The 25,824-nt window shown below is 40.7% G+C and overlaps 1 protein-coding gene across 4 annotated transcripts in view; it reads left to right on the top strand.

Moving 5' to 3' along the window:
* The first annotated feature begins 5,464 nt into the window (after positions 1–5,464).
* Positions 5,465–25,824, top strand: part of cwc22 (CWC22 spliceosome associated protein homolog) — a 40,037-nt gene continuing 19,677 nt past the window's right edge. For 2 of the 4 annotated variants that reach the window (XM_061227135.1, XM_061227134.1), the window contains exon 1: positions 23,982–24,103. In XM_061227135.1, the coding sequence (XP_061083119.1) occupies positions 24,041–24,103 (63 nt within the window). In that variant the 5' untranslated portion in view covers positions 23,982–24,040. Of the gene's footprint in view, positions 5,570–5,678; positions 5,707–5,913; positions 5,957–23,981; positions 24,104–25,824 lie in introns of those variants that run through there. The other 2 variants (XM_061227137.1, XM_061227136.1) reach the window with 2 other exon arrangements.

The raw sequence follows: 25,824 nt of genomic DNA, 5'->3' as shown, positions 1-25,824 counted from the left end.
ATAGGGCGGCCTGTAGCGTAGTGGTTATGGTAAATGACTGGGACACGTAAGGTCGGCGGTTCTAATCTCGGTGTAGCCACAATAAGATCCGCACAGCCGTTGGGCCCTTGAGCAAGGCCCTTAACCCTGCATTGCTCCAGGGGAGGATTGTCTGCTGCTTAGTCTAATCAACTGTATGTCGCTCTGGATAAGAGCGTCCGCCAAATGCCAATAATATAATATAATATAATATAATATATATAATATAATAATATTGCGGTCTGGTGTTAAAGGGCATTTGTTGTGGACGTGAGTGTCTCATTCTGCACCTTGTGTTGTAAATACTCATGAAGACAGAAAGCAGTCTGGATAAGCCTTTTTCACTCAGTGGAGGACCTGACGGCTCCCTCTGGATTCTGTGATGTTGCAATAATGATGTAATTCTGCCCACCACCATTTCACCCAACCCGGAATGTCTCACAGCGATTACTACAGACTGAATCAAACACATCTCACAGCGATTAATTCAGACTGAATCAAACACATCTCACAGCAATTACTACAGACTGAATCAAACACATCTCACAGCGATTAATACAGACTGAATCAAACACATCTCACAGCGATTACTACAGACTGAATCAAACACATCTCACAGCAATTACTACAGACTGAATCAAACAGGGGCGCCCCACCTCTGTCACCGAGGACACAGATGTTGAAGCGTCGTTTGTAATATCAGAGAGAGATAACACATAACGACAAACCAGCATTGAGGGAGCTTTTTAACCACCATTATTATTATTATGCATGTACAGCTCAGTAACGTGAGAGAAACATATACATTCATGGACGCTTTCAGATTAATTTCTGTTCTCTTTGAATAAAAAAACAAGGTTCTGTTTACACATATTGTGGCAGTGATTTGACAGAATTCATTCACTATGAAATTAGTTTGGTACTTGAGCAAAGTAGTGTTTGGCCAAATTAGCAATTTTATAATACTTTGTAGCACATTCACTGCACTTGTTCTCTGTATGCCATGAGGTGAATGAATAACAAAACTACTGAAATGCACTGCTCAGTCATGTTCACTGCCGTAGTTTAATTGCACAGAACATCTGGTGGTCGATGGAAACTCATTCCAGTCACTTTAAATGAAACACGTTGGAATAAGATCAGCAAATGTGGGATTTTCATTGTTCAATATTATATATTCTATTGAAGAACACAAAGTGATGTGCTTTGTGTGTCGCCTGCTTCAATGAGGCTAAGGCAATGTTCATTAAATGTGAATTTGAGAAGGCAACCATGTGCTTCTTTGAGGGTTTGTGACTGTGGCATCCCTGTGTTGTGCTCTTGGGGGGGGCACAAATGCTCACTGAAGCAGAATATTGCTCCCTCCCCTGTAGATTTTTACATTGTCTAAACCCCCTCCTGAACAATGGAAAGATAGAGTAACACTGCACGTAACCTCCCAGATGTGGCATTTAGACCAGAACCATAGTGAGCATTAGTCTCACAGATACAGTGTCTTCTTCGATTAGATTTAACATTTAAAAATCTTTATCCATTAAATGTATTTTACTGTTACTCTTACCAATATGACAATTTCAATGTTCATTGGTTAGAATATTAACCGATGTGTATGTGTGTGTTTGTGTGTGTGAGTGTGAGAGAGAGAGAGAGAGAGAGAGAGAGATAGAGAGAGAGATACTTTTTTAACCCACTTTTTAACCTACTTTACTCATGTAAAATATTTTGGTAGTTCAGGGTACGTTTGCTGCAGTGTGAATTTCAGGTTGACGTTCTGTTTGGTTTGAACTTTAATTACAAAAGATATTTAATAAAATAGAGTTTTTAATTTAGCCTAATTTCTACATGTAATACGAGTAAGAATTTTTTTTTTTTCTTCCATGGCTGGAAAAAATTCAGGTCTGATGGCTAAACAGGTATTACAGTATTAATGTTCTTTAATGATTACACATCAGTATACAGTCTAAACAGGTGTTACAGTACTTATGTTCTTTAATAATTACACATCAATATACAGTCTAAACAGGTGTTACAGTATTAATGTTCTTTAATGATTACACATCAGTATACAGTCTAAACAGGTGTTACAGTATTAATGTTCTTTAATGATTGCACATCAGTATACAGTCTAAACAGGTGTTACAGTATTAATGTTCTTTAATGATTACACATCAGTATACAGTCTAAACAGGTGTTACAGTGTCAATGTTTCTACAGTTCCTCACCCTCACCGAGACGTGGATCACACCAGACAGCACCAACACTCCTGCTGCTCTCTCATCCTCCTTCTCTTTCTCTCATACCCCCCAGCCATCCAGCTGTGGTGCTGGTACTGGTTTGTTGATCTCCCCCCTCATGGAAATGATCTGTTCTCCCCCTCTCTGAACTGCCCATATCGTGCATCAGCATACAGTTGAACAGGCACTACAGTGTTAATATCATTCCCTTCACCATTTGCTTGACTCAGCAGTGAGCGCATGTTACATATGTATTTTCACCCAAAATACACAATACAACTGCCAAGTGCTTTAGATTTTTTATTCTCACCGAATATAATGACACTGTGAGAAATGCATTTCACCATGAAAAGCTTCAACTAGCAGCAGGTTTTAGTGATGTATCAGTCCTGGAGAGAGAGTCTCTCTCTCTCTTTCTCTTTACTCTCTCTGCCTCCCTCTCCTATTTCTGCAGCAGCTGCACCCAGATCACCCCCCCCCCCATGATTCTTCATCGTCATCGTCATCATCATCACCATCATTGTTACCCAAGAACTGGGATGCACTTCCATAAATCCAACGTGAAGGTTTATGGGTGAAGATCTCCCCCTGGAGTTGAATACCCCAGGGGATTAAAACCAGATCACCTGTGAGCCATACATTACACCCACTGTGCAGAATGCTGAGTCTGTCCCTCCTCTGAGCAGAGCATTACATAACGGCTCCAATGGGAATCTGCCTGTTCACAGAATGGTGCCTGTGAACACCCACCAGAACATTTTTGTGTGCTTTAATACTGAGAGACTAGGATACAATGTCCTATGTAACATATACATAGAGTATATTGAGTGTATGGACCATATCTGAACCACAGCCACCATGCACTGCTTTAAACAAGCAGGACACAGGAATGTTCACACTGCCAAGCATTTTAAATATTAACATGCGCTCAAGTCCTACAATAATAGACTGTATACTGTTGTGTAATCATTAAAGAACATGAATACTGCAATACCTACATTATTCAGACTGTATACTGTTGTGTTATCATTAAAAACGCTAATATTGTAATACGTTTTTAGACTGTATACTGGTGTGTAATCTTTAAAGAACATTGATATTGTAAATACCTGTTTAGACTGTATACTGGTATGGAACATTAAATAACATTGATACTGTAAAACCTGCTTCGTCTGTGTACTGTTCTGTTATCATTAATCATAAAAATCAGTAAAGCACAACTATATATTCACATCTGATGAGTTATGACTCCACCATTGCTTCGCACACAAATTAAATGTTTCGTTTCCAGCCCTGAATCGGTTTCAATTATATCACGTTTACCTCTTCCACCCAATGTCAGCATTTAATCATATCATAACAAGAGCCTTTGAATACACTGAGAACTCCTGCTCAGCTCCTGCAGGGTAACTGTGAATTGAAATAATGTTACAGAGCACACCTAAGGAGATGAGACCGGAATTCACATTTTATTAGGTGAATGTATGTACTTTATTAGGTACTTATTAGACTTATTTGTAGACTTGTGCTGCTGTAGCCTATCCACTTAGAGTTATGATGCGTTATGTGTTCAGAGATGCTCTTCTGCATACCAATGCATGGTTATTTGCGTTACTGTCACCTTCCTATCAGCTTTGACCAGTCTGGCCTTTCTCCTCTGACGTCTCTCATTAACAAGGCGTTTCTGGATTTTTAATTTTCCACCATTCTTTGCAAACTCCAGAGACTAGTGTGTGTGAAAATCCTAGGAGATCAGCAGTTTCTGAGATACTCAAACCACCGTGTCTGCCACCAACAATCATTCCATGGTCAAAGTCACTTAGATCACGTTTTTCCACATTCTGATGGTTGATGCATTAACTGAAGCTCTTACACGCATCTACATGATTGTATGCAATGCATTGCTGCCACACAATTGGCTGAATAGATAATCACATGAATAAGTAGATGTAATAAAGATCCTAATAAAGTGTTCGGTGTGTGTATATAACAGTAATTCTGATGCCTGCCTGGCTGTTGGCTTTACGGAAGTGACCTCAGAGTTTTAGCCTTCCCGGGCTTGGCCTACATCATGTGCCTGTGTGTGATTAAATATGAATGTTTCCCTCAGCTCTTAATCGAGCTATGGGGGTCATTTAAGGTTTTGTACATCTCAGATTCTTGAGGAAACTTTTGTGCTTGTAGCATAAATGTGTCCCATATAATATTCAGGCAGCCCCATAAGCCTTCATATGGCTCTGTACTCTACAATTTTACATTTGTAATCAAACAATTGACACACACACACACACATTATGTACATGAAAGTAGTGATGTTTAGCACTTTGTTGCATAACTGTTCCATGCAATGACTGCTTGAAGTCTGTGCCCCAGAGACATCACCAGGTGCTGAGTATGTTCTCTGGTGATGCATTGTACCCCTGCTTGTTTCGGAGACAAGTTGCCTTTAGTTTTCTCTTCAGCATACGGAACGCATGTTCAGTTGGATTCAGATTGGGTGAATGACTTTGCCAATCAAAAATTTGCTTTGCTTTGGATCTGAGGCAGTTCATTTTTGGCCACACTTTCCTCTTGTCCTCACTCAAGTTTTTCCACAACTCTGCAGGCTCTTTTTGGTGCTTCTTAGCAAACTGTTACCTCTGCATCTTGTTTTTGCAGCTAACTAGTGGTTTGCATCTTGCAGTGTAGCTCCTGTAGATGTTTGTGACGTCTTCTGCTGAGAGTAGCCACTGCCTACTCTCAGCATACCTGCCTCCTGAAGAGTGTTTCTGATCTATCAGACAGGGGTTTGGGGTATTTTTTACATTATGGTGACTTAGGTCATCACCAATGCTCTCTTCCATATTAACAATGTTCCAAACATTTTGGTGATCCTTTGGTTTGTGCTATGGCTTTCTCAACAGACAGTAGGCTTTCTCAGACTTTCATTGGCACAATTCTGGACATCATGTTGACAAATACCAAGGGGAAAAAAAGGGAAAAAATTATAATAATAATGTTTGTCCCAAATATTATGGAGCTCCCTGCATAAAGTGTACGTATATATGTTCTGGTGCCATGTAGTGAAATCAGGGTGTTGTCCACCAGGTGGCAGCATCGGCCCTTCATGCAAGTACAGCCTCAGCTGGCATTCATTGCAATCACTGTAGCTGTGGCCAATTAACTCATTATTGGGCTATATGAAAGAGGCCTTGATGTCAATCCTGAGGAGAGAGACATTTTTGGCACTAGCAGGAGGACAGCTGGTGGGTTACCTTTGGCTTCCTAGTTTTGTTTAAATACGTTTTGCTCTCCTTTTCCCCACTGGATTATTATGGGTGAGCACTTTTAGTTACTGTTTGAAAGACATTTTTGGTTGTTTTTCATTAATAAATGGCGGTAAGCCAATCACCTTTTATGTTTCTGTCTGTTCATCCTGTGATGCAGTGGTCACCCCCCAGCCTGGCATCGCAATGTAAGCTGTACTACTAGAGTTCCTGTATTCATATCAGACAGCAGTAATGCAAGGCAAAAATAGGTGGAAATGTATCCCACAAAATGTATCTTTTAAAATTAACCTTGTATGTTGTTTTAACACATTAAAACAACATACATTGTGAGCATGTGCATTAATATGTAGGCACACCATACCTGAATGCCATTTCTTTTCTTTTTTTTTTAGGATCTACAGAAACCAGCCCGCCAACTGATACAAGGTCCGACAGGTAACGCCTTTCCAAAAGATGTTCGGGTTGACTGATAATATGCCCAGGCTGATGTTACTTTACCCCCAAAACTCAACATAAACAGTTGGATTATCATCTCCTCGAGGCTGTCAGTGTTTCACACAGGAAAACAAACAGGGTGTTGCATTTCGGCTATTTCTATTTTTTCACAGTGTTGATTGCATTCGCTGTTTAATTAGTTTACTGTTTAATTAATGGCAGTCCTGTGGTTTTACCTGCTGTGCCATTGCATCAGCATCCATTATGTGCTACATTGTGTGCATAACAAGTTGTTTGAAAGGGGCACCAGAGAATTCCTGAATCGTTTTAATTTACAAGCAAAACCAAACTCGAAAAGGGCAGCCCTCTTTGAGCTTGTCTGTACAGAAGGCAGAACAGAGGAAGGCAGATTGTATCATTAGAGGACAAAGTTTCTCTGAGGCACAATTAAGAGGAAATGGTCACAGTCCCTGGTGCAAATTAAAAATTCAAATTAGTTACTTTTTTAGGCTTAAGGAAGTATTGAGTCTTCAAAAATTACTTTTATATCAACCATAGTACCTGACCATATAATTCAAGGATTTTGTTCCTGTTAGCTGTCAGTGTCACCTGTTATTTAATTTATTTTATTTAATTGAAATCTTAAGTACATAATGGAGCTGGATGATTTTTCTCAGAAAATTAGTTAGCTAATTCATATATTTTAAGGAAAGATACATGTACTTCTTTTTTTCTCTTATTACACCATTTTTACTAGGACATGTGCGCAAACAGAATTCGTATTTGTGTAAAAAAAAAAACAACAAAATAAATTTTTAATAGTATCACTTATTCCTAATTATCTATTCATTTCACCAAACATTGCAATCGGTGTGTCCAGAGCACAAAGTACAGTAAATAACCTGAGTGCATCCTCTTTATATCCCAGCTTATTTCTCGAAGGCAACCAAGTCCAACATAACAATATGCATCATCTTTTATTTAGTGCAAAATGAATCAAATGAATCTGAAATTACCACTAGAAAACAAAACCAATCAGGACAACGATAAGTACATTTACTATAAAGTTACAAAATAAACATCCATGCAGTGCAACCTATTTCTAGACCCTGAGGGAACCAGAACTGTGACAACTGAAGCAAAATGACCAGTCACATCCCTGTTCCACTGAAGCCAACTTGGGCAAATGCACTCCACGGCTCAAACAACACAGGTACTTAGTCATGTGTGATAAAAGGCAAAGTACTTTAACTCTCTTGACCGTATTAAAATTCAAGCAGGTTACTAAGAATTCTCAAAGAAGCATCCATTTTTAACCATATCGCGATCTTTTATATGATTACACATTTTAGTTTATAATGCGTTTAATTAAAAATTCTCATAGAGTATTAAAAAGTAAGTCTTTGAAATAAAATTTGAGCCAGGGCTGATCCAAGCACTTCTTTCAGGTATGCAGCATCTGAGCAAGGAGAAATGAAATGCGGCCATTTAATAAGACAGAAGTACTTTGACTTTGACTTGTGTTGGTTTTCCCAGAAAATAATGGACCAGACCCCTCTATTTGATCCTAAATATTGGAAAGATTCTAAATGAGTTAGTGAGAAGGTTGTGAGTCATTTCACAGGAATACACAATGATTTCTATGTCACTGTCACGATCCCTGTTAGTGGAGGAGTACCTTCACAGAACTCCATTAATAAAATGGCCGACAGTGTCCCCAGAGAGCTATCTCTTATAAGACCAAGACTGCAAGACACGTTCCAGAGAAACGTGAGCCAAATAACCGCAAGCCCTCTTTGCACTGTCTCACCAAACAGGAAAAACAGAAACAACACAGTTTTACTGTATGTAGTAAATAGTTCTTGAAGCCAATGAAACTCTCTCTTTATTATACACCAAGGAAAGACTTGCCAGCATGTATTATTTAAGGGAAAGGCAAAACCAGAGCAAAAATATTAAAAGAAACACGGCTGGGCCTGAGGTAGGGAAACACTGGAAGACCCGTTTCTGTCTGTTGCATCACTGTGAATCACTGCATCGCCATTCAGGAATCACTGCCATTGCGTTGGCAGTCCAGGTTTCGGCCTGTATTAACACACACAGCGGCTCATTTCTTGAATTCTTTGGCAGCCAGGCATTACAAGGCGATATTCACATTGTGCTATTAGCAAACGATTGGCAGACCGGTAACACTTTAAATGTGAATATGGAGACATGATGATTGTGTAATTTCCAGAACTGACAATTTAATTCCATTAGTCCCTTGGCAAACATACTGTAAAATTCAAACGATATTGCTTGGAGTTGTTCAGAATGCATGTACTGTACAATTCAATTGAGATTTTGAATTGAGCAGTGTTCTACACGAACAGGGCACTGCGATGCATTTCAATGGCTTACCAGCTGTCCTGGGAAGGAAATGGAGAATAAAAAATCCATAACTTTTTCAGCACGCTGTCAGCAGTGAACGGAGAGCTTGGCACCGGTCAGTGCTGAAATAGGCTGAATTAAATATTCATGGCTGTGAAATGGATCCTATAGAGGGAAAAATGAAAGTGAGATCATTTAAAAATAATAAACTGTTACTGAGAATTCGAGAACTTCTCCTGCTGGATCGCGGCGGGTTCAAAATGAACACAGAATGGCTCTCCGCACTGGTAGTAAAGGAATGAGCTCCGGGAAGAATCGCTGTGTCTCATAATCATTTATCCATTCAGCTGTAGTCAGGGAATACTAAGAGAGTGGTGACACTTTACTTGAACCCCTCGCCATAAGGCTGACCTAAGGCTGACAACACTATCATACGCATGACGTAATAGCTGTCACAAGATGGCATAACAGATGATGTCAGCTTATGTCAAATTGCATAAATCTGTCATACTTTTATCGGTAAATGTTATGACCGTAACATCACAGAAGGGACTGTGTCACTGTTTGAACACTGAACACATTTACATTTTAGTCATTTGGCAGACGCTTTTAATCCAAAGCGACTTACAAGTGCATAGGTTCTACCATAAGTCAGAGCATCACATCCAGAAACTAGCAAAATACACAGGAAATGCTGTTCTAAACATAATTGTCATCAGAAGTGCATTTGTTTTTTTTGTTTTTTTTTTGGGGGGGGGGGGTTCGACAAGGATAGGGATATCAGAAAGGAGGGGCAGGGGAAATCAGGAGGGAGGACTATGGTAGAGTTTGAAAAGGTGGGTTTTGAGTCTGCGTCGAAATAGGGGGAGGGATTCTGCTGTTCTGACAGTGTTAGGCAGGTCATTCCACCACTGAGGAACCAGAACGGAAAACAGGCGTGAACGTGCAGCTCGACCGCCAGGTGCACGTAGAGAGGGAACCGTAAGGCGACCAGAGCTGGCAGACCGGAGTGGTCTAGCTGGGGAGTAGGGAGTGATCAGGGATTGTATGTAAGGTGGGGCAGTCCCCTTAGCAGCCTGAAATGCCAACACTAGGGCCTTGAAACAGATGCGTGCGGCAATGGGAAGCCAGTGGACGCCAATGAGAAGTGGGGTGACATGAGCCGACCTGGGCTGATTGGTGATCAGGCGGGCTGCAGCATTCTGGACCAGCTGGAGGGGCTTGATGGCACACGCTGGGAGACCGGCTAGGAGGGAGTTGCAGTAATCCAGGCGGGAAATGACGAGCGCCTGGACTAGGAGCTGGGTGGCTTTCTCAGTCAGGAGATGACGGATACGGCGTATATTATACAGAAAGAACCTGCAGGTTCTGGCAGTGGAGGATACAACACCACCAGTGGATTGGATACTTACATCCCAGGCAATCTCAGAGAACCTCATCTGACTATTTAATGCACATTTATTATCTAAAAGTGATGGCTAATCACACACACACACAGGAGAGCGGTGCATCTGTCTGCTAATGACAGTTTGCTTCTGCTCTTTGTGATTGACAGCTCAAAACAGCAGGTGACAGGTGCCTGCCTCACCTCCGTCTCTCTCTGCCTGCCTGACAGATACAATACAAACATCCATCCACATCTGCCAAGTACATTTGCAATAGGACTCATAGCTTAAAGATGTTGGCCATCTTAGAGCCTAGATCACTTCAATAATGAGTAAATGTAGACTTCAATACCTGTGAAAATGATATGAATATTACATGGGAAGGACCTTTCAGTAGATAAGGACAGGGAGGGTGCACAACTCCGGTCCTCGAGGGCCGGTCTGCGTACTGGTTTTTGTTCCAACCAATTGCCTTGTTTTTAATTTGCTGACAGCTCTATAAATTACCCTGGTCTGTACTTGAGCACAGTAAAATCATTAGGATGCACTTGCAGTCTGCAGCTGTAGCCGGTACTCATACACATGTCAGATAAGATATGATTGATGCAAAATATTGTCTCTACTTACGCCTCAATCTTGTTCCAAAATCTACTCTGAGCATAGGCCCAGGGAGGATGAAGATAGTTCTCTGTGTGAGACTGCAAGTTACATTTGGGCTGCAGGACAAGTCGTTCCTTCCTTCCATTCTTGCTCTGACGTTTGTGGATCATTTAAGACTGCGTCTTGTGGGTTCTATAAGAATATCTTATTTTCTTTGCATTTAACAAAAGCAGTCAGAAAAAAGTGCTTCCGTCTGAATTTGTTTTCTAGTGGGTCAAACTGGAGTTTCCTGTAGAAACACTACAGGATTTTTCTCTGGCAGTCATTTGCCCTGCAAAGCAATCATTCAAATTAACTCCCAACGCAACTGAAGTTCTGTAACTCCTAATTTGGGGAAATTGGGAGTAGTGATATTTAGATTAAGTAAATTCAGTCTGTAGATGTTCTATATAATGATTTATGCTGCTGGAAGTCCCCATATGAAATGAGTTCATCATAGCATATGTCACAGTGGTACCAGAATAGGATAATTTAGGTGCTTCATGATGATCTCAATGGTCGTGTATTATTTATGTAGCTTTTTATTACCATATTCCTGAACTTCATTATATTAATGACAATAATACATACTTTATACATACTGATACTTGACAATTGGGTTACATGAATTGGCATTAACTAATGTAAATAACTAACTACTGAGAAGAGTACTGTACAGTTTTGATAATGTTATGATATGATCAGCTATGATAATAATTCATTCTTGTTAAGAACTACATTAGACAATGACAATTCATACTGGAATGAAAGAAAACAGTTAATGTAGGCTATTAATTAATGGTTAACTTAAATGTCAGTTCATCCTATGGTTTGCTAATATATAACTACATGAGATCAAATACAAATACAATAAGTTCAAATACGTTAGTTGTTAACAAATGCATGAACTAATGAAAACTTAATTTCATGCTTAATCACAGTATTTGTCCATCATTAATTCATGTTACGAACTACATTAGTAAATGGCAATTAATGAACCGTACTGTAAAGTGTGGCCAATGTTTTAATATAGGCTATCCTATAAAAGAGAACTTCTTCCCGGAATAGTGTTAGACGATGCTGAAATCTTTTCAGATCTTCACAATATATTTTATTGAAATGTATTGCAGTATTTACCATATATTGATGTATATTTTATAAGGGTAGCCACTAGAGGGTAGTGAGACTAGATTACAAGAGGGAAGACAAAGTATATCTTAATTGAATTCAATGAGCCGTAGTAATGTTAAGAGCTGCAGCCCGGACCAGTGCGAGTAACGACTGGGTGTCCGTTTGCTGTGCATTCATTTTAGAAGTCCCTATTGTGGAGAATGACATTTCCCTTGCTATTTGGATTACACAGGAACTGAATGTGTTAAACGAGCTGTTTGGAAGTTCGTGAAGTTATGACGGAATAACGATGCGCTTGTTTGCTTCAGCGCGGCTCACCTTATTGGAGCTAGCCCGCCAATCAGAGCAGATGTTCATTAACATTAAGACTCATTAACGGCCTGTTCTTGGTAAAGCTCAGGAGAGGTGCTGGAGAATTGACATGTAAAACTGGATAGAGGTTGTTTTTGGTTCTTAAAACCACACAAACGTCTTCTTATGGATATCAGGACCTAAAATAGAACACTGGAAAGGAGTACAATAAGAAAATGAACCTGCTATTGTGCGCTGACCTTCCTTTGCGCCACGGTCAACGTTGCAATTCGCATTCTCACCGACTGGGATCACATTCACAGGTTGTTAGGTAACGTGAAAGCAATGTCAATTCTTCCTTTAAACACAGTTTTTGAGAAGCTCCAAGAATGAACTGCATCCCTGTTGCAGATGGTTCAGCATTGTGCTGTCTTTTCTACTGGCCCTGTTATTTTCCTGACATGCATTTCCTTATGAACATGCCTATGGCCTATTTATGGGGCTGCTGCATTTTGGATAAATGGAAGTCTTTCAAAATTAAGCACCGTGTTATCATCATAATTATGCTGTCACTTGCAGTGTTGAGCAAACAGGAAATTCTGCATCCCTGTGATATTCATCTTATTTGCCCTAATAAGGCAGTTAGAGTCAGCAAAAAGGATCTCAGCTGCAGATATGAGAAGCTCATCTCAGCCCTGGAGCACTCACCTTCAAACCTGCGGCAATATAAACCATTTAAAGGACCATGTCTGTCCTGCACAGCTCACAATGAACACTTTTCTGTTCTGTGTTCTCATAAGAACATGTCACCCCTACTCCAGATACAGGCACAAAATGTAAAGTTTGCTTTTTACCAATACAGAGGGACATTTGCAACCTTTGTTATGTACTTTGTGTTTATTTTGCTATTTTTGATTTTGATATAGATTATATTTTTCAGACACAGGTCTGTTCTTTGGGCTGAGTCACAGACTCACCAAGCCTGCTCTGGTTAGTGGATTAGTAGCTAGCAGATAGTTAATTAGCAGGTTAGTGGCTAGCGGATGTGGTTAGTCCTGAGAATCAATAAGATATAAGCCTCAGCTCCTTCATTACCCCTGTCTGTGCCAATCAGAAGTGATTGGCTCTCACCCAGCAGCTTGTTGCACTGCTGCCTGCTGGTCAGCAGGGGGTCTGACTGCCAGACATTACACAGACACCCCCCCCCTTTTGATCTGATTGAAAGAACAGAGGTTGAGTGTGTCTCCCTTTTCTGTTTGAGGATTAGACATGGGGGGGTTGCTTTCAAACAGGGGCACAATCAAACAGGCACCCAGCATCTTCGAAAGCTGCTGATGACCTTTTATAACAGACAGCATTCTTTCACATTCCTCCTAAAAGCCAGGCACCCATCTAATCGAACATTGTAAAATCCAGAAACGCTAATTCCTGACAAGCTTGGGCAGTTCTGTTTTTATTTTCTTGTTGCTTCCTTTGAATCTGCTTCTCATATCTTAGTCCATAGAATTGAATAAAAGCATGCCTTGCATTCAAACGGCAGTTTCTAACTCATAACCTGGAGAGGAAGATCTATCTTTGTAGTTCAGTTAAAGACACTGCAACAGAATGAGTGATTAGTGAAGTTTGTTTATCTATTAATTAAGTGTCTTGTTCTGTCTCAGTCACTACAACCATTTTCCAAAATGATTCACATCTGTGTCCAGAGTATAATAGTACCACTAAACTGGAGTTTGTGTCAATATAAAATTGTGTGTCAAATAAGCTTGGAATAAACATATAGAAGCTCTTTAATATTACTCATATTGACAGGTGATACTGTGCATGCCAAATGTAAATTTTAAGCTATACTGCAAGATTAACATAAGTCTCTCCGTTCATTTTATTTTTGGTGAGAATATAATTCTCAGTTAGTGGGCTGTAAATAAAAAAGTTATAAATAAGTCAGTCTTAACAAGTATCTTAGTCTTATAATTACACTTATTTCTTGTTTCTAAATTTGACTAAACAACTGCTAATGAGGTGAGAGTTTGACTCATTTTAAGATTAACCAATGGGGTGAGAAGATTTCACTTGTCAAGCAAACGGTAACATCAAACTAGCTAATATTTTCTACTTGAGAGAAAGGACAGACATTTTCTGCAGTGTAGACAGTGCGAGTCGGGTGTGGGCCTGACAGACACCGGGGGCTCGGTGAGGCATTAGGAGGCCAGGGGGGGTGAATATTTGGGGGACAGGGCAAACACTGCTGCTCCCAGGAGACGGGGCGACCCTGCCTCTCTGTGGGCAGAGCGCAGTGAGAGGGGACAGGACCTGCAATAGTTCAGGAGTTCAGGAGAATAAGCTAATTTGTCCTGCTGAGCCAAGCCCTCTCCCCATGGAGGGGGTGCGGGGGGCAGTACAGGGTGCTTCCAGGCTCTTAAGGGCATTTCCAAAAACCCCAGATCTACAGAACAAAGAGAAGCCTATGTAAGGTACACTCATATGGGAAAACTGGCCTGAATCTCCTCCATATTTAACATTTTGTCCCTTCTCTGCTGCTGCTTCCTGCTGCAGTATGTCTGGAAGGCAAGCAGCAGTGAAGTGGTTAATCTCTTCTGAGTGAAGCTGACATAACATCATGCTCATGGACTCTTACACCCCATTCACACAATGTCCCTGTTTGCTGTCAGTGTGAAAGGAAGGGTCAACCCAGGTTATCTGACTGCAACGACTGGTGAATTACCCAGAATGGACACAGCCCGGCTTTGGTGTGAAAGGGGGAATTCCCATGCTACTCCACCCGGGATTCAATGAAGGAACCTCATTGGTTACAACCGGAGATGCACAGCCATGTTCTTGGAGTAGTGTGAGAACACTGACCCTTCATGTATCATGGACATAAGATTCTCACCTTTCCAGATTCCTGTCCCTGAGTGCAGTTCATAGACGCGACGTCTGAACCCAACAAGCCGGGAAGTCAGGCTTGTTCTGCTGTTCAGGCTGTGTGGAGAGGAGGGCTTGAGACAGGTTGAGCAGCTGCACATTAGGAGTTTGAGATTAATTCTGCTGTACGTCTGGCTGGTGCTGAGGGTGTCATCTGTTAGCTCATATTTAATATTGCGTTTATAATAGCAGAAATGACTGTCTAGAGTACATGTCCCACAGGTTTTTATTGTGGTTGATGACTGGCTTTGCTACTTTTTTTAAAAATGAATGTGTTTATTTTTGCTTCTCCTCTTATTTTGTTTCGGTGCTGATGATGAGCTTACCACTCAGGGGGTGGCTTTATGGGGCATTTTGCCTCATTTTGGTTGTGTTTTTTATCGGGGCTTTCCTGTCTTGCTGCAGTTCACATACAACGGGCTCCATAAGCTGCCTCTGTTTAATTATCTCTAATTGAGCTGAAATGTCAGAGGGCTTGACCACAAACTTAAAGGAATGTGGTGTTTGTGCGCTTCAAGCAATTAACAGTTGGGTTTGTGGTCTCACAGGGGCTCAGTTCTAAAATTGGAGTGTAAAGACATGTGGAGTCACAATATTTATTCGCAAGTGAAATTCAAAGCCTCTAATATTATCTCTGATAAATCCGCTGCTGCCAGCTTGAAAATTAAACTGGTCAAGATGGTCATAAGGTGGTCTACCTGGGTCTGAGCTGGTTAACCAGCATGGCCAAGCTGGTCATACATCTGGTATAGCTGGGTATGAGCTGGTCAACCACCTAGTGCTGGTAGCAGTTTCAAATATAGATTGAGCTGGTCAAACCATGACAAACTGGTCTGAACTAGTAAACCACCAACTAAACCACGTTGAGCTGAGAGGTGGCCTGAACTGGTCAACCAGCTACCAGCTGTTTCAAAACCTAGCTTGATCTGTTTTTTTCAGCAGGGAAGACTGCTACAGGCAAACGTTCCAACAGCCTGGTAGTTTTAGGCAATGGCTGAGCTTCAGGGGGAGTGAATCCTGGACCTCTCCTCCAATCAGCTCCTTCCATGGGGAAGCCGTTTAGAGTGTGAGTGTTGTGCGTTTGCCATGGGCACTGGCTGTTATGATCCATTAGCCAGTGTGTGAAATCACCCCTCCCCCCTCCTTATGGCACAAGGGACCATGTCTACTAAACTGCAGAATGAGACAGTGAAATGGGACAGAACCGTTGTGGTACAGTTTCCCCTCTTCCTCTAGAACAGGAATCTATTCTCCCTGTGATGGAGAAAACTGTTTAGATGTGTGAAAGGTTCATTGCAGCCAATTTTTGTTGAACAAATGAAAAGTTACTTAGTGTTCACTATATATAATCGCTTAATTCATTAATGAATTTTATTTGCCATAAAAAATATTTTTATATTTTATAATTGTTATTACTCTTTGCAAACCGGAGTTATATGGGCTATATGAGACTCCACAGCAGGGGTCGGCAACCCTGGTCCTGGAGAGCTGCAGGGTGTGGTGGCTTTCGTTGTTACTTGGCATTAATTGATCAATGAAAGCCGTTGATTACACAGTTAACTTACCTCACCTGGTTTCTTGGGTCTGAATCGGTTGCTTATTTTAAGGTGGAGACGAAAGCCAGCACACCCTGCGGCTCTCCAGGACCAGAGTTGCCGACCCCTGCTCCACAGGTACATATTTCTCCAATGCATTCCACCTTCTGTACAAGCCTTACTGCTGCCCTAGTGGTGGATTGGTGTCCTGCTCTTGCCTTCCTTTGACGCATCTGCGGTACCCCCTGTATAAGATCCCCTGATGGCTGGGAGGGAGCCTGTTTACTCAATCTTTGGGCTGTATTTTTATTTCCTTTTTTGACTAATAAATTCATTCAATTACAATCATCTGTTTTTGCGTGCTTTATGTTGCGAATTGCTGAGTGCTAACAGCAGACTTTCAATACACTCTGAGTTCCCCTTATTTTTTCATTGGTTTTGTTTGTTAGTCAAACATTTATTTATTAAACCCTTTATCAATGTTTTTATCTTACAAAATTCTGAGCAAAGGAAACTGGACAGTTAAAACTGAAGATTTTTTCCGTCGTTTATATAAATGATCAAAACCTTTTTTTCCTCAGCACTGTCCTTTCCACGTCTCGTAATGCAGTAATTTCGTCTTCCTATTCATCGGAGAGTCGGCCTGGGCTTTAAACGGCACACGACGGCCCGTCCTCCCCTCTCACCCGCTATTCAAAATGTTCAATATATCAAAAAAGGGCCGGACAATTGTCATGGTGATGAATTTTCAAATGAAGCATATTCAAATGCAAATCTTCAAATGGCTCTAATCTATTCCTCTGAATGTGCTATCAAAGTTCATCGCGCCAGACGTGATATTTCAGAACGCGCTCATTGTTCAGGTATAGCCGTGAACAGCGCAGGTCATGTAGATGAGAAACCGTCGTGGTGTCATTCTGCATTTAATGAAAACTGTCCGTTTTATAAACGTGAATATAAACCTGGCTAACGTCTCTATCGAGAAGGGCATTGTGCACACATGGCTTACTTCTATAGCAGCACAAAGTAGGATATTAGTCATACTTAAGGGAGGCAATACAAATGGTTGCATTTCTTTTTATTATTTTTTTGGTAGAACTTTGGCAGAGAACAGTTTGTATTTATGGTGGCTTGAAAATACTCAGGTCAACTTCACCTTCACAAATAATGTTCCCAATCACTGGTATACAGACTAGGGATAATTGTGTTCCAGCATAGACTTTTCTGTACGTGCATGTCTGGGTGTGTCTTGTGACTTTGTTTCTGTGTGTTTGTGTGTGCATGTCTGCATGCACGTGTGTGTTTATGTGTTTGTGTGTATGTGTGTATGTGTATGTGTGTGTGTGAGTGCATATGTTTGTGTGTTTGTCTGTGTGCATGCGTGAGTGAGTGTGTGCGTGTGTATGTGCGTGCGTGTGCATACATATGCATGTATGTGTGTATATGTTTGTGTGTTTGTCTGTGTGCATGCATGCATGCGTGTGTGTCTGTGTGTGAGTGTATGTGCCTGCGCGTGCATACGTGTGCATGTATGTGTGTGTGTGAGTGTGTTATAGTCTGCTGTGTTGTGATAAATCTCAGCTCTTCACCTGCACTGCATACAGATGAGCCGTGGCAGTCTGGGTTGCATCACGCTCAGAATCCACTTCAGTTACAGCCATATATCATTCAGCTGCGCTGGGCATTCATTACTCAGTCTCAGCCACACAAGAAGGTCAAGCCTTATACAGGCTGAACTATAAGAGCAACAAAGAGAAATTTACAGCTGTGAACGCAGGTCCTTGCTGAATTGGCTTTCTGTGGTTATAGATGCCTATCCTGCTCGACGTTAGCTAGCTGGCTGAACCCCAAAAAAGTAGGCTACATGCCTGAGAATGCTTAGCTGAATTTCAGTCCCTCCGTGCTGCTTTATTTTAGGACATCCACACCTCCTTATGCATCTTTGAAAGCCCTACCAGGTTATGGTGAAACAGGATGCATTTTATAATTACTCCATCAAGGTAAAATTCTGGATGTGTTGCTCCTTTGGAGAGAGTTCTGTTTTAATTTTTGGATAACACCTTATTTTACAGCCTGTTAATTATCTAGTATTTACTGGGTAAATGCCAGGTACTTATTAGCTGACCTATTTTGATTTCATCGGTAAGTACTATGAAATGGGCTGTAAAACATATTTACATAGTACTTACATATGGTACTTGTTGACTTTATTTCATAGTACTTACCACTGAAGTAAAAGTAGTTCCCTTGTAATTACACAAGTAGCTGTGTATGTACCAAGCAAATGTTAGATAATTGACAGACTGTAAAATAAAGTTTTACCTTTTTTCTAGCTGTTACAAGAGCACTGCCATTATAACATGGGTATGCATATCAATGAAATGTTTCCACCAAGTGAGAGGTTATTACAGCAGACATACAGTGGTGTGAAAAAGTGTTTGCCCCCTTCCTGATTTCTTATTTTTTTGCATGTTTGTCACACTTAAATGTTTCAGATCATCAAAAAAATTTAAATATTAGTCAAAGACAACACAAGTAAACACAAAATGCAGTTTTTAAATGAAGGTTTTTATTATTAAGGGAGAAAAAAAATCCAAACCTAAAAAGTGATTGCCCCCCCTCTTAAAACATAACTTAACTGTGGTTTATCAAACCTGAGTTCAATTTCTCTAGCCATACCCAGGCCTGATTACTGCCACACCTGTTCTCAATCAAGAAATCACTTAAATAGGACCTGCCTGACAAAGTGAAGTAGACCAAATGATCCTCAAAAGCTAGACATCATGCCGAGATCTAAAGAAATGCAGGAACAAATGAGAAAGAAAGTAATTGATCTATCAGTCTGGAAAAGGTTATAAAGCCATTTCTAAAGCTTTGGGACTCCAGCGAACCACAGTGAGAGCCATTATCCACAAATGGCGAAAACATGGAACAGTGGTGAACCTTCCCAGGAGTGGCCGGCCGACCAAAATTACCCCAAGAGCGCAGCGACAAAAACCACTGCTGAGCAAAAAGAACATTAAGGCTCGTCTCAATTTTGCCAGAAAACATCTTGATGATCCCCAAGACTTTTGGGAAAATACTCTGTGGTCTGACGAGACAAAAGTTGAACTTTTTGGAAGGTGTGTGTCCCATTACATCTGGCGTAAAAGTAACACCGCATTTCAGAAAAAGAACATCATACCAACAGTAAAATATGGTGGTGGTAGTGTGATGGTCTGGGGCTGTTTTGCTGCTTCAGGACCTGGAAGACTTGCTGTGATGAATGGAACCATGAATTCTGCTGTCTACCAAAAAATCCTGAAGGAGAATGTCCGGCCATCTGTTTGTGACCTCAAGCTGAAACAAACTTGGGTTCTGCAGCAGGACAATGATCCAAAACACACCAGCAAGTCCACCTCTGAATGGCTGAAGAAAAACAAAATGAAGACTTTGGAGTGGCCTAGTCAAAGTCCTGACCTGAATCCTATTTAGATGCTGTGGCATGACCTTAAAAAGGCGGTTCATGCTCAAACCCTCCATTGTGGCTGAATTACAACAATTCTGCTAAGATGAGTGGGCCAAAATTCCTCCACAGTGCTGTAAGAGACTCATTGCAAGTTATCGTAAATGCTTGATTGCAGTTGTTGCTGCTAAGGGTGGCCCAACCAGTTATTAGGTTTAGGGAGCAATCACTTTTTCACACAGGGCCATGTAGGTTTGGATTTTTTTTCTCCCTTAATAATAAAAACCTTCATTTAAAAACTGCATTTTGTGTTTACTTGTGTTGTCTTTGACTCATATTTCAATTTGTTTGATGATCTGAAACATTTAAGTGTGACAAAATAAGAAATCAGGAAGGTGGGCAAACACTTTTTTCACACCACTGTAGAGCTTGACTGAAGGGATGTTTTACATGTTTAAAGCCCTCTGGCAAAGCCGGAAGCTTCTGTTGGTACCTCAGTAAGCGTTCTGCCTGCCCTGATTCAGGAAGGCCAGCAGAGTGAAGATGGCTTTTCAGCGAAGGCACTGCCTGTTGTTCAGCCAGGCCTGCCAATGCCCTCCTCTGTGTCCGGCCGGATCCATTAACTGAAACTGCTCTTTTTATTTGTGCCGCAACCTTTCCGGGCTCTTCTCTTTCCTGGTCCATGTCGAGGAGGAGAAGCTCTACGAAGGTCTTCTCAGTCGGGCGGAGGGGGGGGGAATGGCTCTCTCATTCGCTCCCTCTCTATACACTACATAGGGAAATGTACATAGAGCACCAGATAGGGATTCAGTGGTGAAAAAAGAAGACGATTTCAGACATGACAGATTCTGAGCCGGTTACTTAGCAATGCGTCACGCTTGCGTGACAGCTGTCAGTGGCTTGCTGAGAAAGCAAGAAACAATATATACAAGGTTTTTTTTTTTTTTTTTCAAGGGTTTGCCTGGTTTCCTTGTTGAGTCCTTGTACAAATTATGTCTCTGTGATTAATTACTAATAAACAATTGAAGAAAAAAGGCATGGCTGTTATATTTGTTCATGTGAGCATGTTCTGCCTCACATTTGTAGCAGGGTCGGCTGTCGCCATCTCTCTGGTGATCCAGTAGTGTACATTGTTTGTACCCTACACTGTTTGTACCTTACATCATTTTTGCATTGTTCGTACCCTACATCGTTTGTGCATTGATTGTACCCTACATTTTGCGGTGCATTGTGGGAAATATTGAATTTAATACCGAAAATTTGGACACCATATAAAATGGCCGATGCCCTAAGTGGTGCACTATGTAGTGTAGAGGGACCCATTCCAAATGCAGCCTTAGTGTGAAGCACACTCCTCAACATGGCTGCTCGACGCTAAAATTGCACCAAACGACCACGGCTCCTCTCTTCCACAGGGACCCGGCATTTGCAGAATCTGTATCATCTGAAGACTCATTAAAGACAGGCTGCTTCTGCATGAATTTTTAAGACAATGGGCCTCACGCAAGAACATTTTCCTATTCTTATTGTAAATTTCTCATACTTTTTTCCTAAGAGAAGAAGGGCTCATATGAGTCTGCCACGTTGGAATCAACAAATGCTCAACTTCAGAACTAAATTAATCAGTTATACGGTACTGTGGGTGGGTTTTTATTCGAATAGATTGCCAATGGGATTAACAACAACTAGTTGATACCTGATTGGGTAGACTGCTGTTCATTGGTTTTAGCAAAACATAACAATATGGCGGACCGTTGATACTCTTTCTCTTTTTCCTTCTAAACAAATAATCAGTGCAGTTGCTGAATCTTGATTTACATTTGATCTGCAACGCCGAGTTTGAAAGTTTCATCAGAGTTCTGTGTGCCAGGAGACATTCACTGCAAGGGTCCCCATAGGAAATTAATTAAATGCTTTGCTTATATGATTTGTACGACAGGTATGGCAAATGTTGTTCGTACACTTGGTTCTTGCATGAGGCCGAATATTTGCTACAAATGGCAACACGTGTATTTTGTGGGTGATACATTTTCAGGCACTCAAAAAACAAGCTTAATATTTTCACTTTGGTACATTTCAAAGAGAACATGACGGCACATTACTTAAGAGCCTGGCGGTCGCTTTACACCCGTATCTTTGACCTGAGATCCCTGCAGTCCCAAATTAAGCGCTATTCCCTTAAACACCATGATACTGCTCTCAAGACCAGGGGTGTCTGAAGCAGGCTCCATTCCAGGTCTACTGGAAAAAATGTCTTCTGCAGAAAGGAATGCAAAAAGGCGCTGACATTTATGTGAGAACATTTTCCACCTTTCAGTTCTGTGCATCAGCGAACATTTCACCAGGCTTTCAACATTCAGTTCAGGCAGCGACTATTGATCTGTGCCGTCCTCTTGGTGTACGATTAAAAATAAGTCTTAACAGCAGGAAATATCGACAGTGTCGTTCGCTGCTTTGAAAGCATGGAATTTTACTTCACAGGACACGGTGTGTTTAACCAAGCCGAAAGCTTGTGTCTACAGATTCCAGGTCGAGTTAGATTTGACCTCTGGCCGTTCAGGGCTACTTCAGAGGTGCTTCTTTAAGAACACAATGAGATGGAGTCCACTGCTTCTGAACTGAGTGGTTATATGGCGGAAACCACAAAGGAAAGCGTGATGTCTTTGAATGTGAGTTTTAAAAGACCAACTATGCAAGTGCTATTGTTATCATATGTGGGAGGAACTGTCAACAGCTTTTTGTTGTTGTTCTTTTTTGCTTGTGGTCCAAACTTTGTAAAAAATCAACTACATTTACTGGGCTACGTGAAATACCCTGCTTTATTTGGCCAGAAGATAACTCTTATGCATATCTCTAGCAGGTAGTTCATGCGCTATGAGCAGAGAAAATGTGATTGTGCTGGACTGAAAATGTATTCCGATCCATTAGTTTTTTATTACTACATTCCACTTGTAAAAATGTAACTTAACATTTTTTAAAACTTTTTTAAATTGAATTGAATTGAACTCAATTGGAATTTTATGATAACTGCTGCAGCTTTTCTTTTTGGCCAGCAGGGGTCAGTGTTGGAGTTATTAAAACTGTTGGAAGCCGCTTTAGTTGATGACTGACATAGGAAGCACCATCATGTGGTCTCCAGAATTATTGGCAACCTTAATGAAAAAAGAAAAAAGCTGTATTTAGCAAACAACACAGATAATAATCCATATTTTATCTTCAAACAAAAAGGAAAAACTATATAGTTTTATTTCAATAATTTAATCTCATGTTTCAATGTTTTTTTATTAAGTAATCTCTTTTTTCTGAAAACCATAGCTGTCAAAATTATTGGCACCCTTAACAATGATTGTAATTAACGGAATTCAGTTAACTTTATTTAATTTATTCTTATTCTCAATAAACTATATTGTGTCTTCCTGCTTCATTTGAGTTTAAAAATGATGCAACAAGTAACAAAATCCATGGGAAAAGCTAAAGAACTGTCAATTCAAAGAGACAGATGGTAACTCAAGTACGGTAATGGGTACCAAAAAATCCATAAACAGTAAAACATTAATATATATTTTTTAAAGTGAAATATATGGAATGGTTGCAAATCATGTTCTGCAGTGGCCATCTCAGTGCAGACTTAAATCCAATCAAAAACCTGTGGTCTGAACTGAAGAAGGGGGAGCATACACGCAAACCCAAGGATGTTAGGCATTTGGCAGACACTGTGGATAAGAGCGTCTGCCAAATGCCAATAATGTAATGTAATGTTAACGATTCTGATTAATTCTGCATGGATGCGTTCTCTCACCTAATTATAGAAAAGATGCATTGCTGTTGTCTTTGCCAGGGGTGTTTGCACAATGTATTAAACCAGGGGTGCCATTGGACTACACAGGTTTTTAGGCCCATGTAGTTTTGCACTGCTGAACTGCCAAACTTTGGTCTGGTTCTGAATTTCTAGTTCTGAGAGGTTGCATAAAAACATTGATCTCCCCTGACATACTCTATCAGGGCCTGCTGATACATTCTGTACTTCCCACACCTTAGTTCACTACACTCCTCCTGGCACCTGGTGAAAGTGTAAGCATATTAAATCAAAATGGATGCAGAACACAATATCAATATGCTTTTAATAAAAGTTATTTGTTGCAGTATTTAGAATGAAATGTCCCCTTTCCAAGTCTTATAACTAAAAAACTAAATCGCAACTCTCGAGTTATAATACCCCCTTATATTGGTGTAAAATTTTAAACTGATAAATTGCTGAGTATTTATTGTCAGATTGAAATGTGTCTGTTCTTGGTTTGGAGGCGTTTTCCGTTTGCGCACCCCGAACGTCAGGAAACTTCGCGGTATCCGTAGAGCAACAGGAAAAATGGCGGCGCAATCCAACGATGCTGAAGTTGAAAATCAAATTAACTCTACTTCAAAAGAGGAGGTAAAAAATAAACATTTAACTGAATTGGATTACTGAATTACACGGTTAACGTGTTTTACAAACTGCACGTTCAGCTATTAGTATTATATATGCAGTATTTATATTCGTATTTTATATGGTCATTACTGAATACTGTAGTCTAATATCCATGTGTTATGGGCCTTCTTAGCTCAGAGCGGAGTAAGGCCTCGGTAGCACCTCTCCGTTTCACACGGCGATCCAATGAAAATGTTGTAACTATGTATTCGTTGTTTTGTAATTATGTATTTATTCGTTGTTTGTCCGTCAGTCTGCTTCAGAACTGTTACATTTTGACTAGCTAGCTATATTATTAACCAGGCTACCAAACTAGCTAGAATACCTGAAGGCGTAGCTAAAATAAATTTGACCCGTTTAGCTAACGTTAAGTTAGTTGTTTAGCTTAGCTAACTATCATCATTCTGCTCCGGGTCAGTTAGCTCGAGTTGGCTAATAGGTCTGTGACGTTAGCTAGCTGGACGGTTAGATCAGTTGTAGGGATTATCCTAGCCAAGCAGCTGTATTTGATAGTTTCAGTGAGTAACGTTGGGATAGTTAACTTCAAGCAAGTTGGGTCTGTGTTATCCAAGTTAGTTAGCTAAGGATGCTGAGTAGGCGGTACTAAACGCTATAACGGCAGTTCCAGCATTTAAGTATTGTATACATCTAAGCTAACATGGATATTAGCAGCATGTAACTTGTATAGTAGCTAGCTAGCTAATTTAGTGACGCTGTACCATGTAAATGTTATTATTGCGTCCATAACTGCACAATAGTGTTGCCTTATTTATTGCTAAGCCATTTTCTACTTATTAGCATACTGCAAGTAGATAACCCTGTATGCTGCTCTGAAGAGTAGTTGGCACTATTGCCACTGAAACAATAACTGCAAAATACTGAATGATTGCGAGTGAGTTTGATTAGGCTTTTCTGTACCGTTAGTTGGCGCTAGACACAGTAACGTTGCTGATGTGCCTTTATGCACAAATTTGTAAATCGAACTGTGGAATTGCGCTTATATTGAAATCCTCTATATTCAGAAATCAGATATTAGTGGTCATACAGCCGATCTGACTCAGGTCAGTTTGCTGAGGATGAAAATAAGTTCGCTCATAAGACCGTTAATAGGCGCTTTTGCCTCTCTTACGAAGTTAATTTTACGAAGGCTAGCCTACGACCTGCTGCAGTTTGTTATGGTTGTGCCCGGATTGTTGAAAAATGAAAAACTCGCTAGCATGCTATGCTTTCATAATTTCGCGGATCCCTGTTACTATGCAGACCAGGGGTCGGCAACCCTGGTCCTGGAGAGCCGCAGGGTGTGCTGGCTTTCGTTGTTACTTGGGATTAATTGATCAATGAAAGCCGTTGATTACACAGTTAACTCACCTCACCTGGTTTCTTGGGTCTGAATCGGTTGCTTATTTTAAGATGGAGACGAAAGCCAGCACACCCTGCGGCTCTCCAGGACCAGGGTTGCCGACCCCTGGTGTAGACCTATGATGTCGTAGGCGCCTTTATGACAATGAATTTTAGGAGGTTTTTAGTGGTCATGCAATGCAGTAGCAATCTATCACCCTGATCCTGTGCTCATGTATTTTACTGTGCAGGCTGCAGCTGTGGCTCTTACCAGTGTAATTGGTTCGAGCATAAACCAGGATAGAGTATGCAGGATTCTATATATATGTACACACACAGGATACAGA

This window comes from Conger conger, chromosome 17, assembly GCF_963514075.1.
Source record: "Conger conger chromosome 17, fConCon1.1, whole genome shotgun sequence".
Lineage (NCBI taxonomy): Eukaryota > Metazoa > Chordata > Actinopteri > Anguilliformes > Congridae > Conger > Conger conger.
The sequence above is the reverse complement of the archived record's forward strand: the minus strand, read 5'-3'. Positions and strand labels throughout refer to the sequence as shown.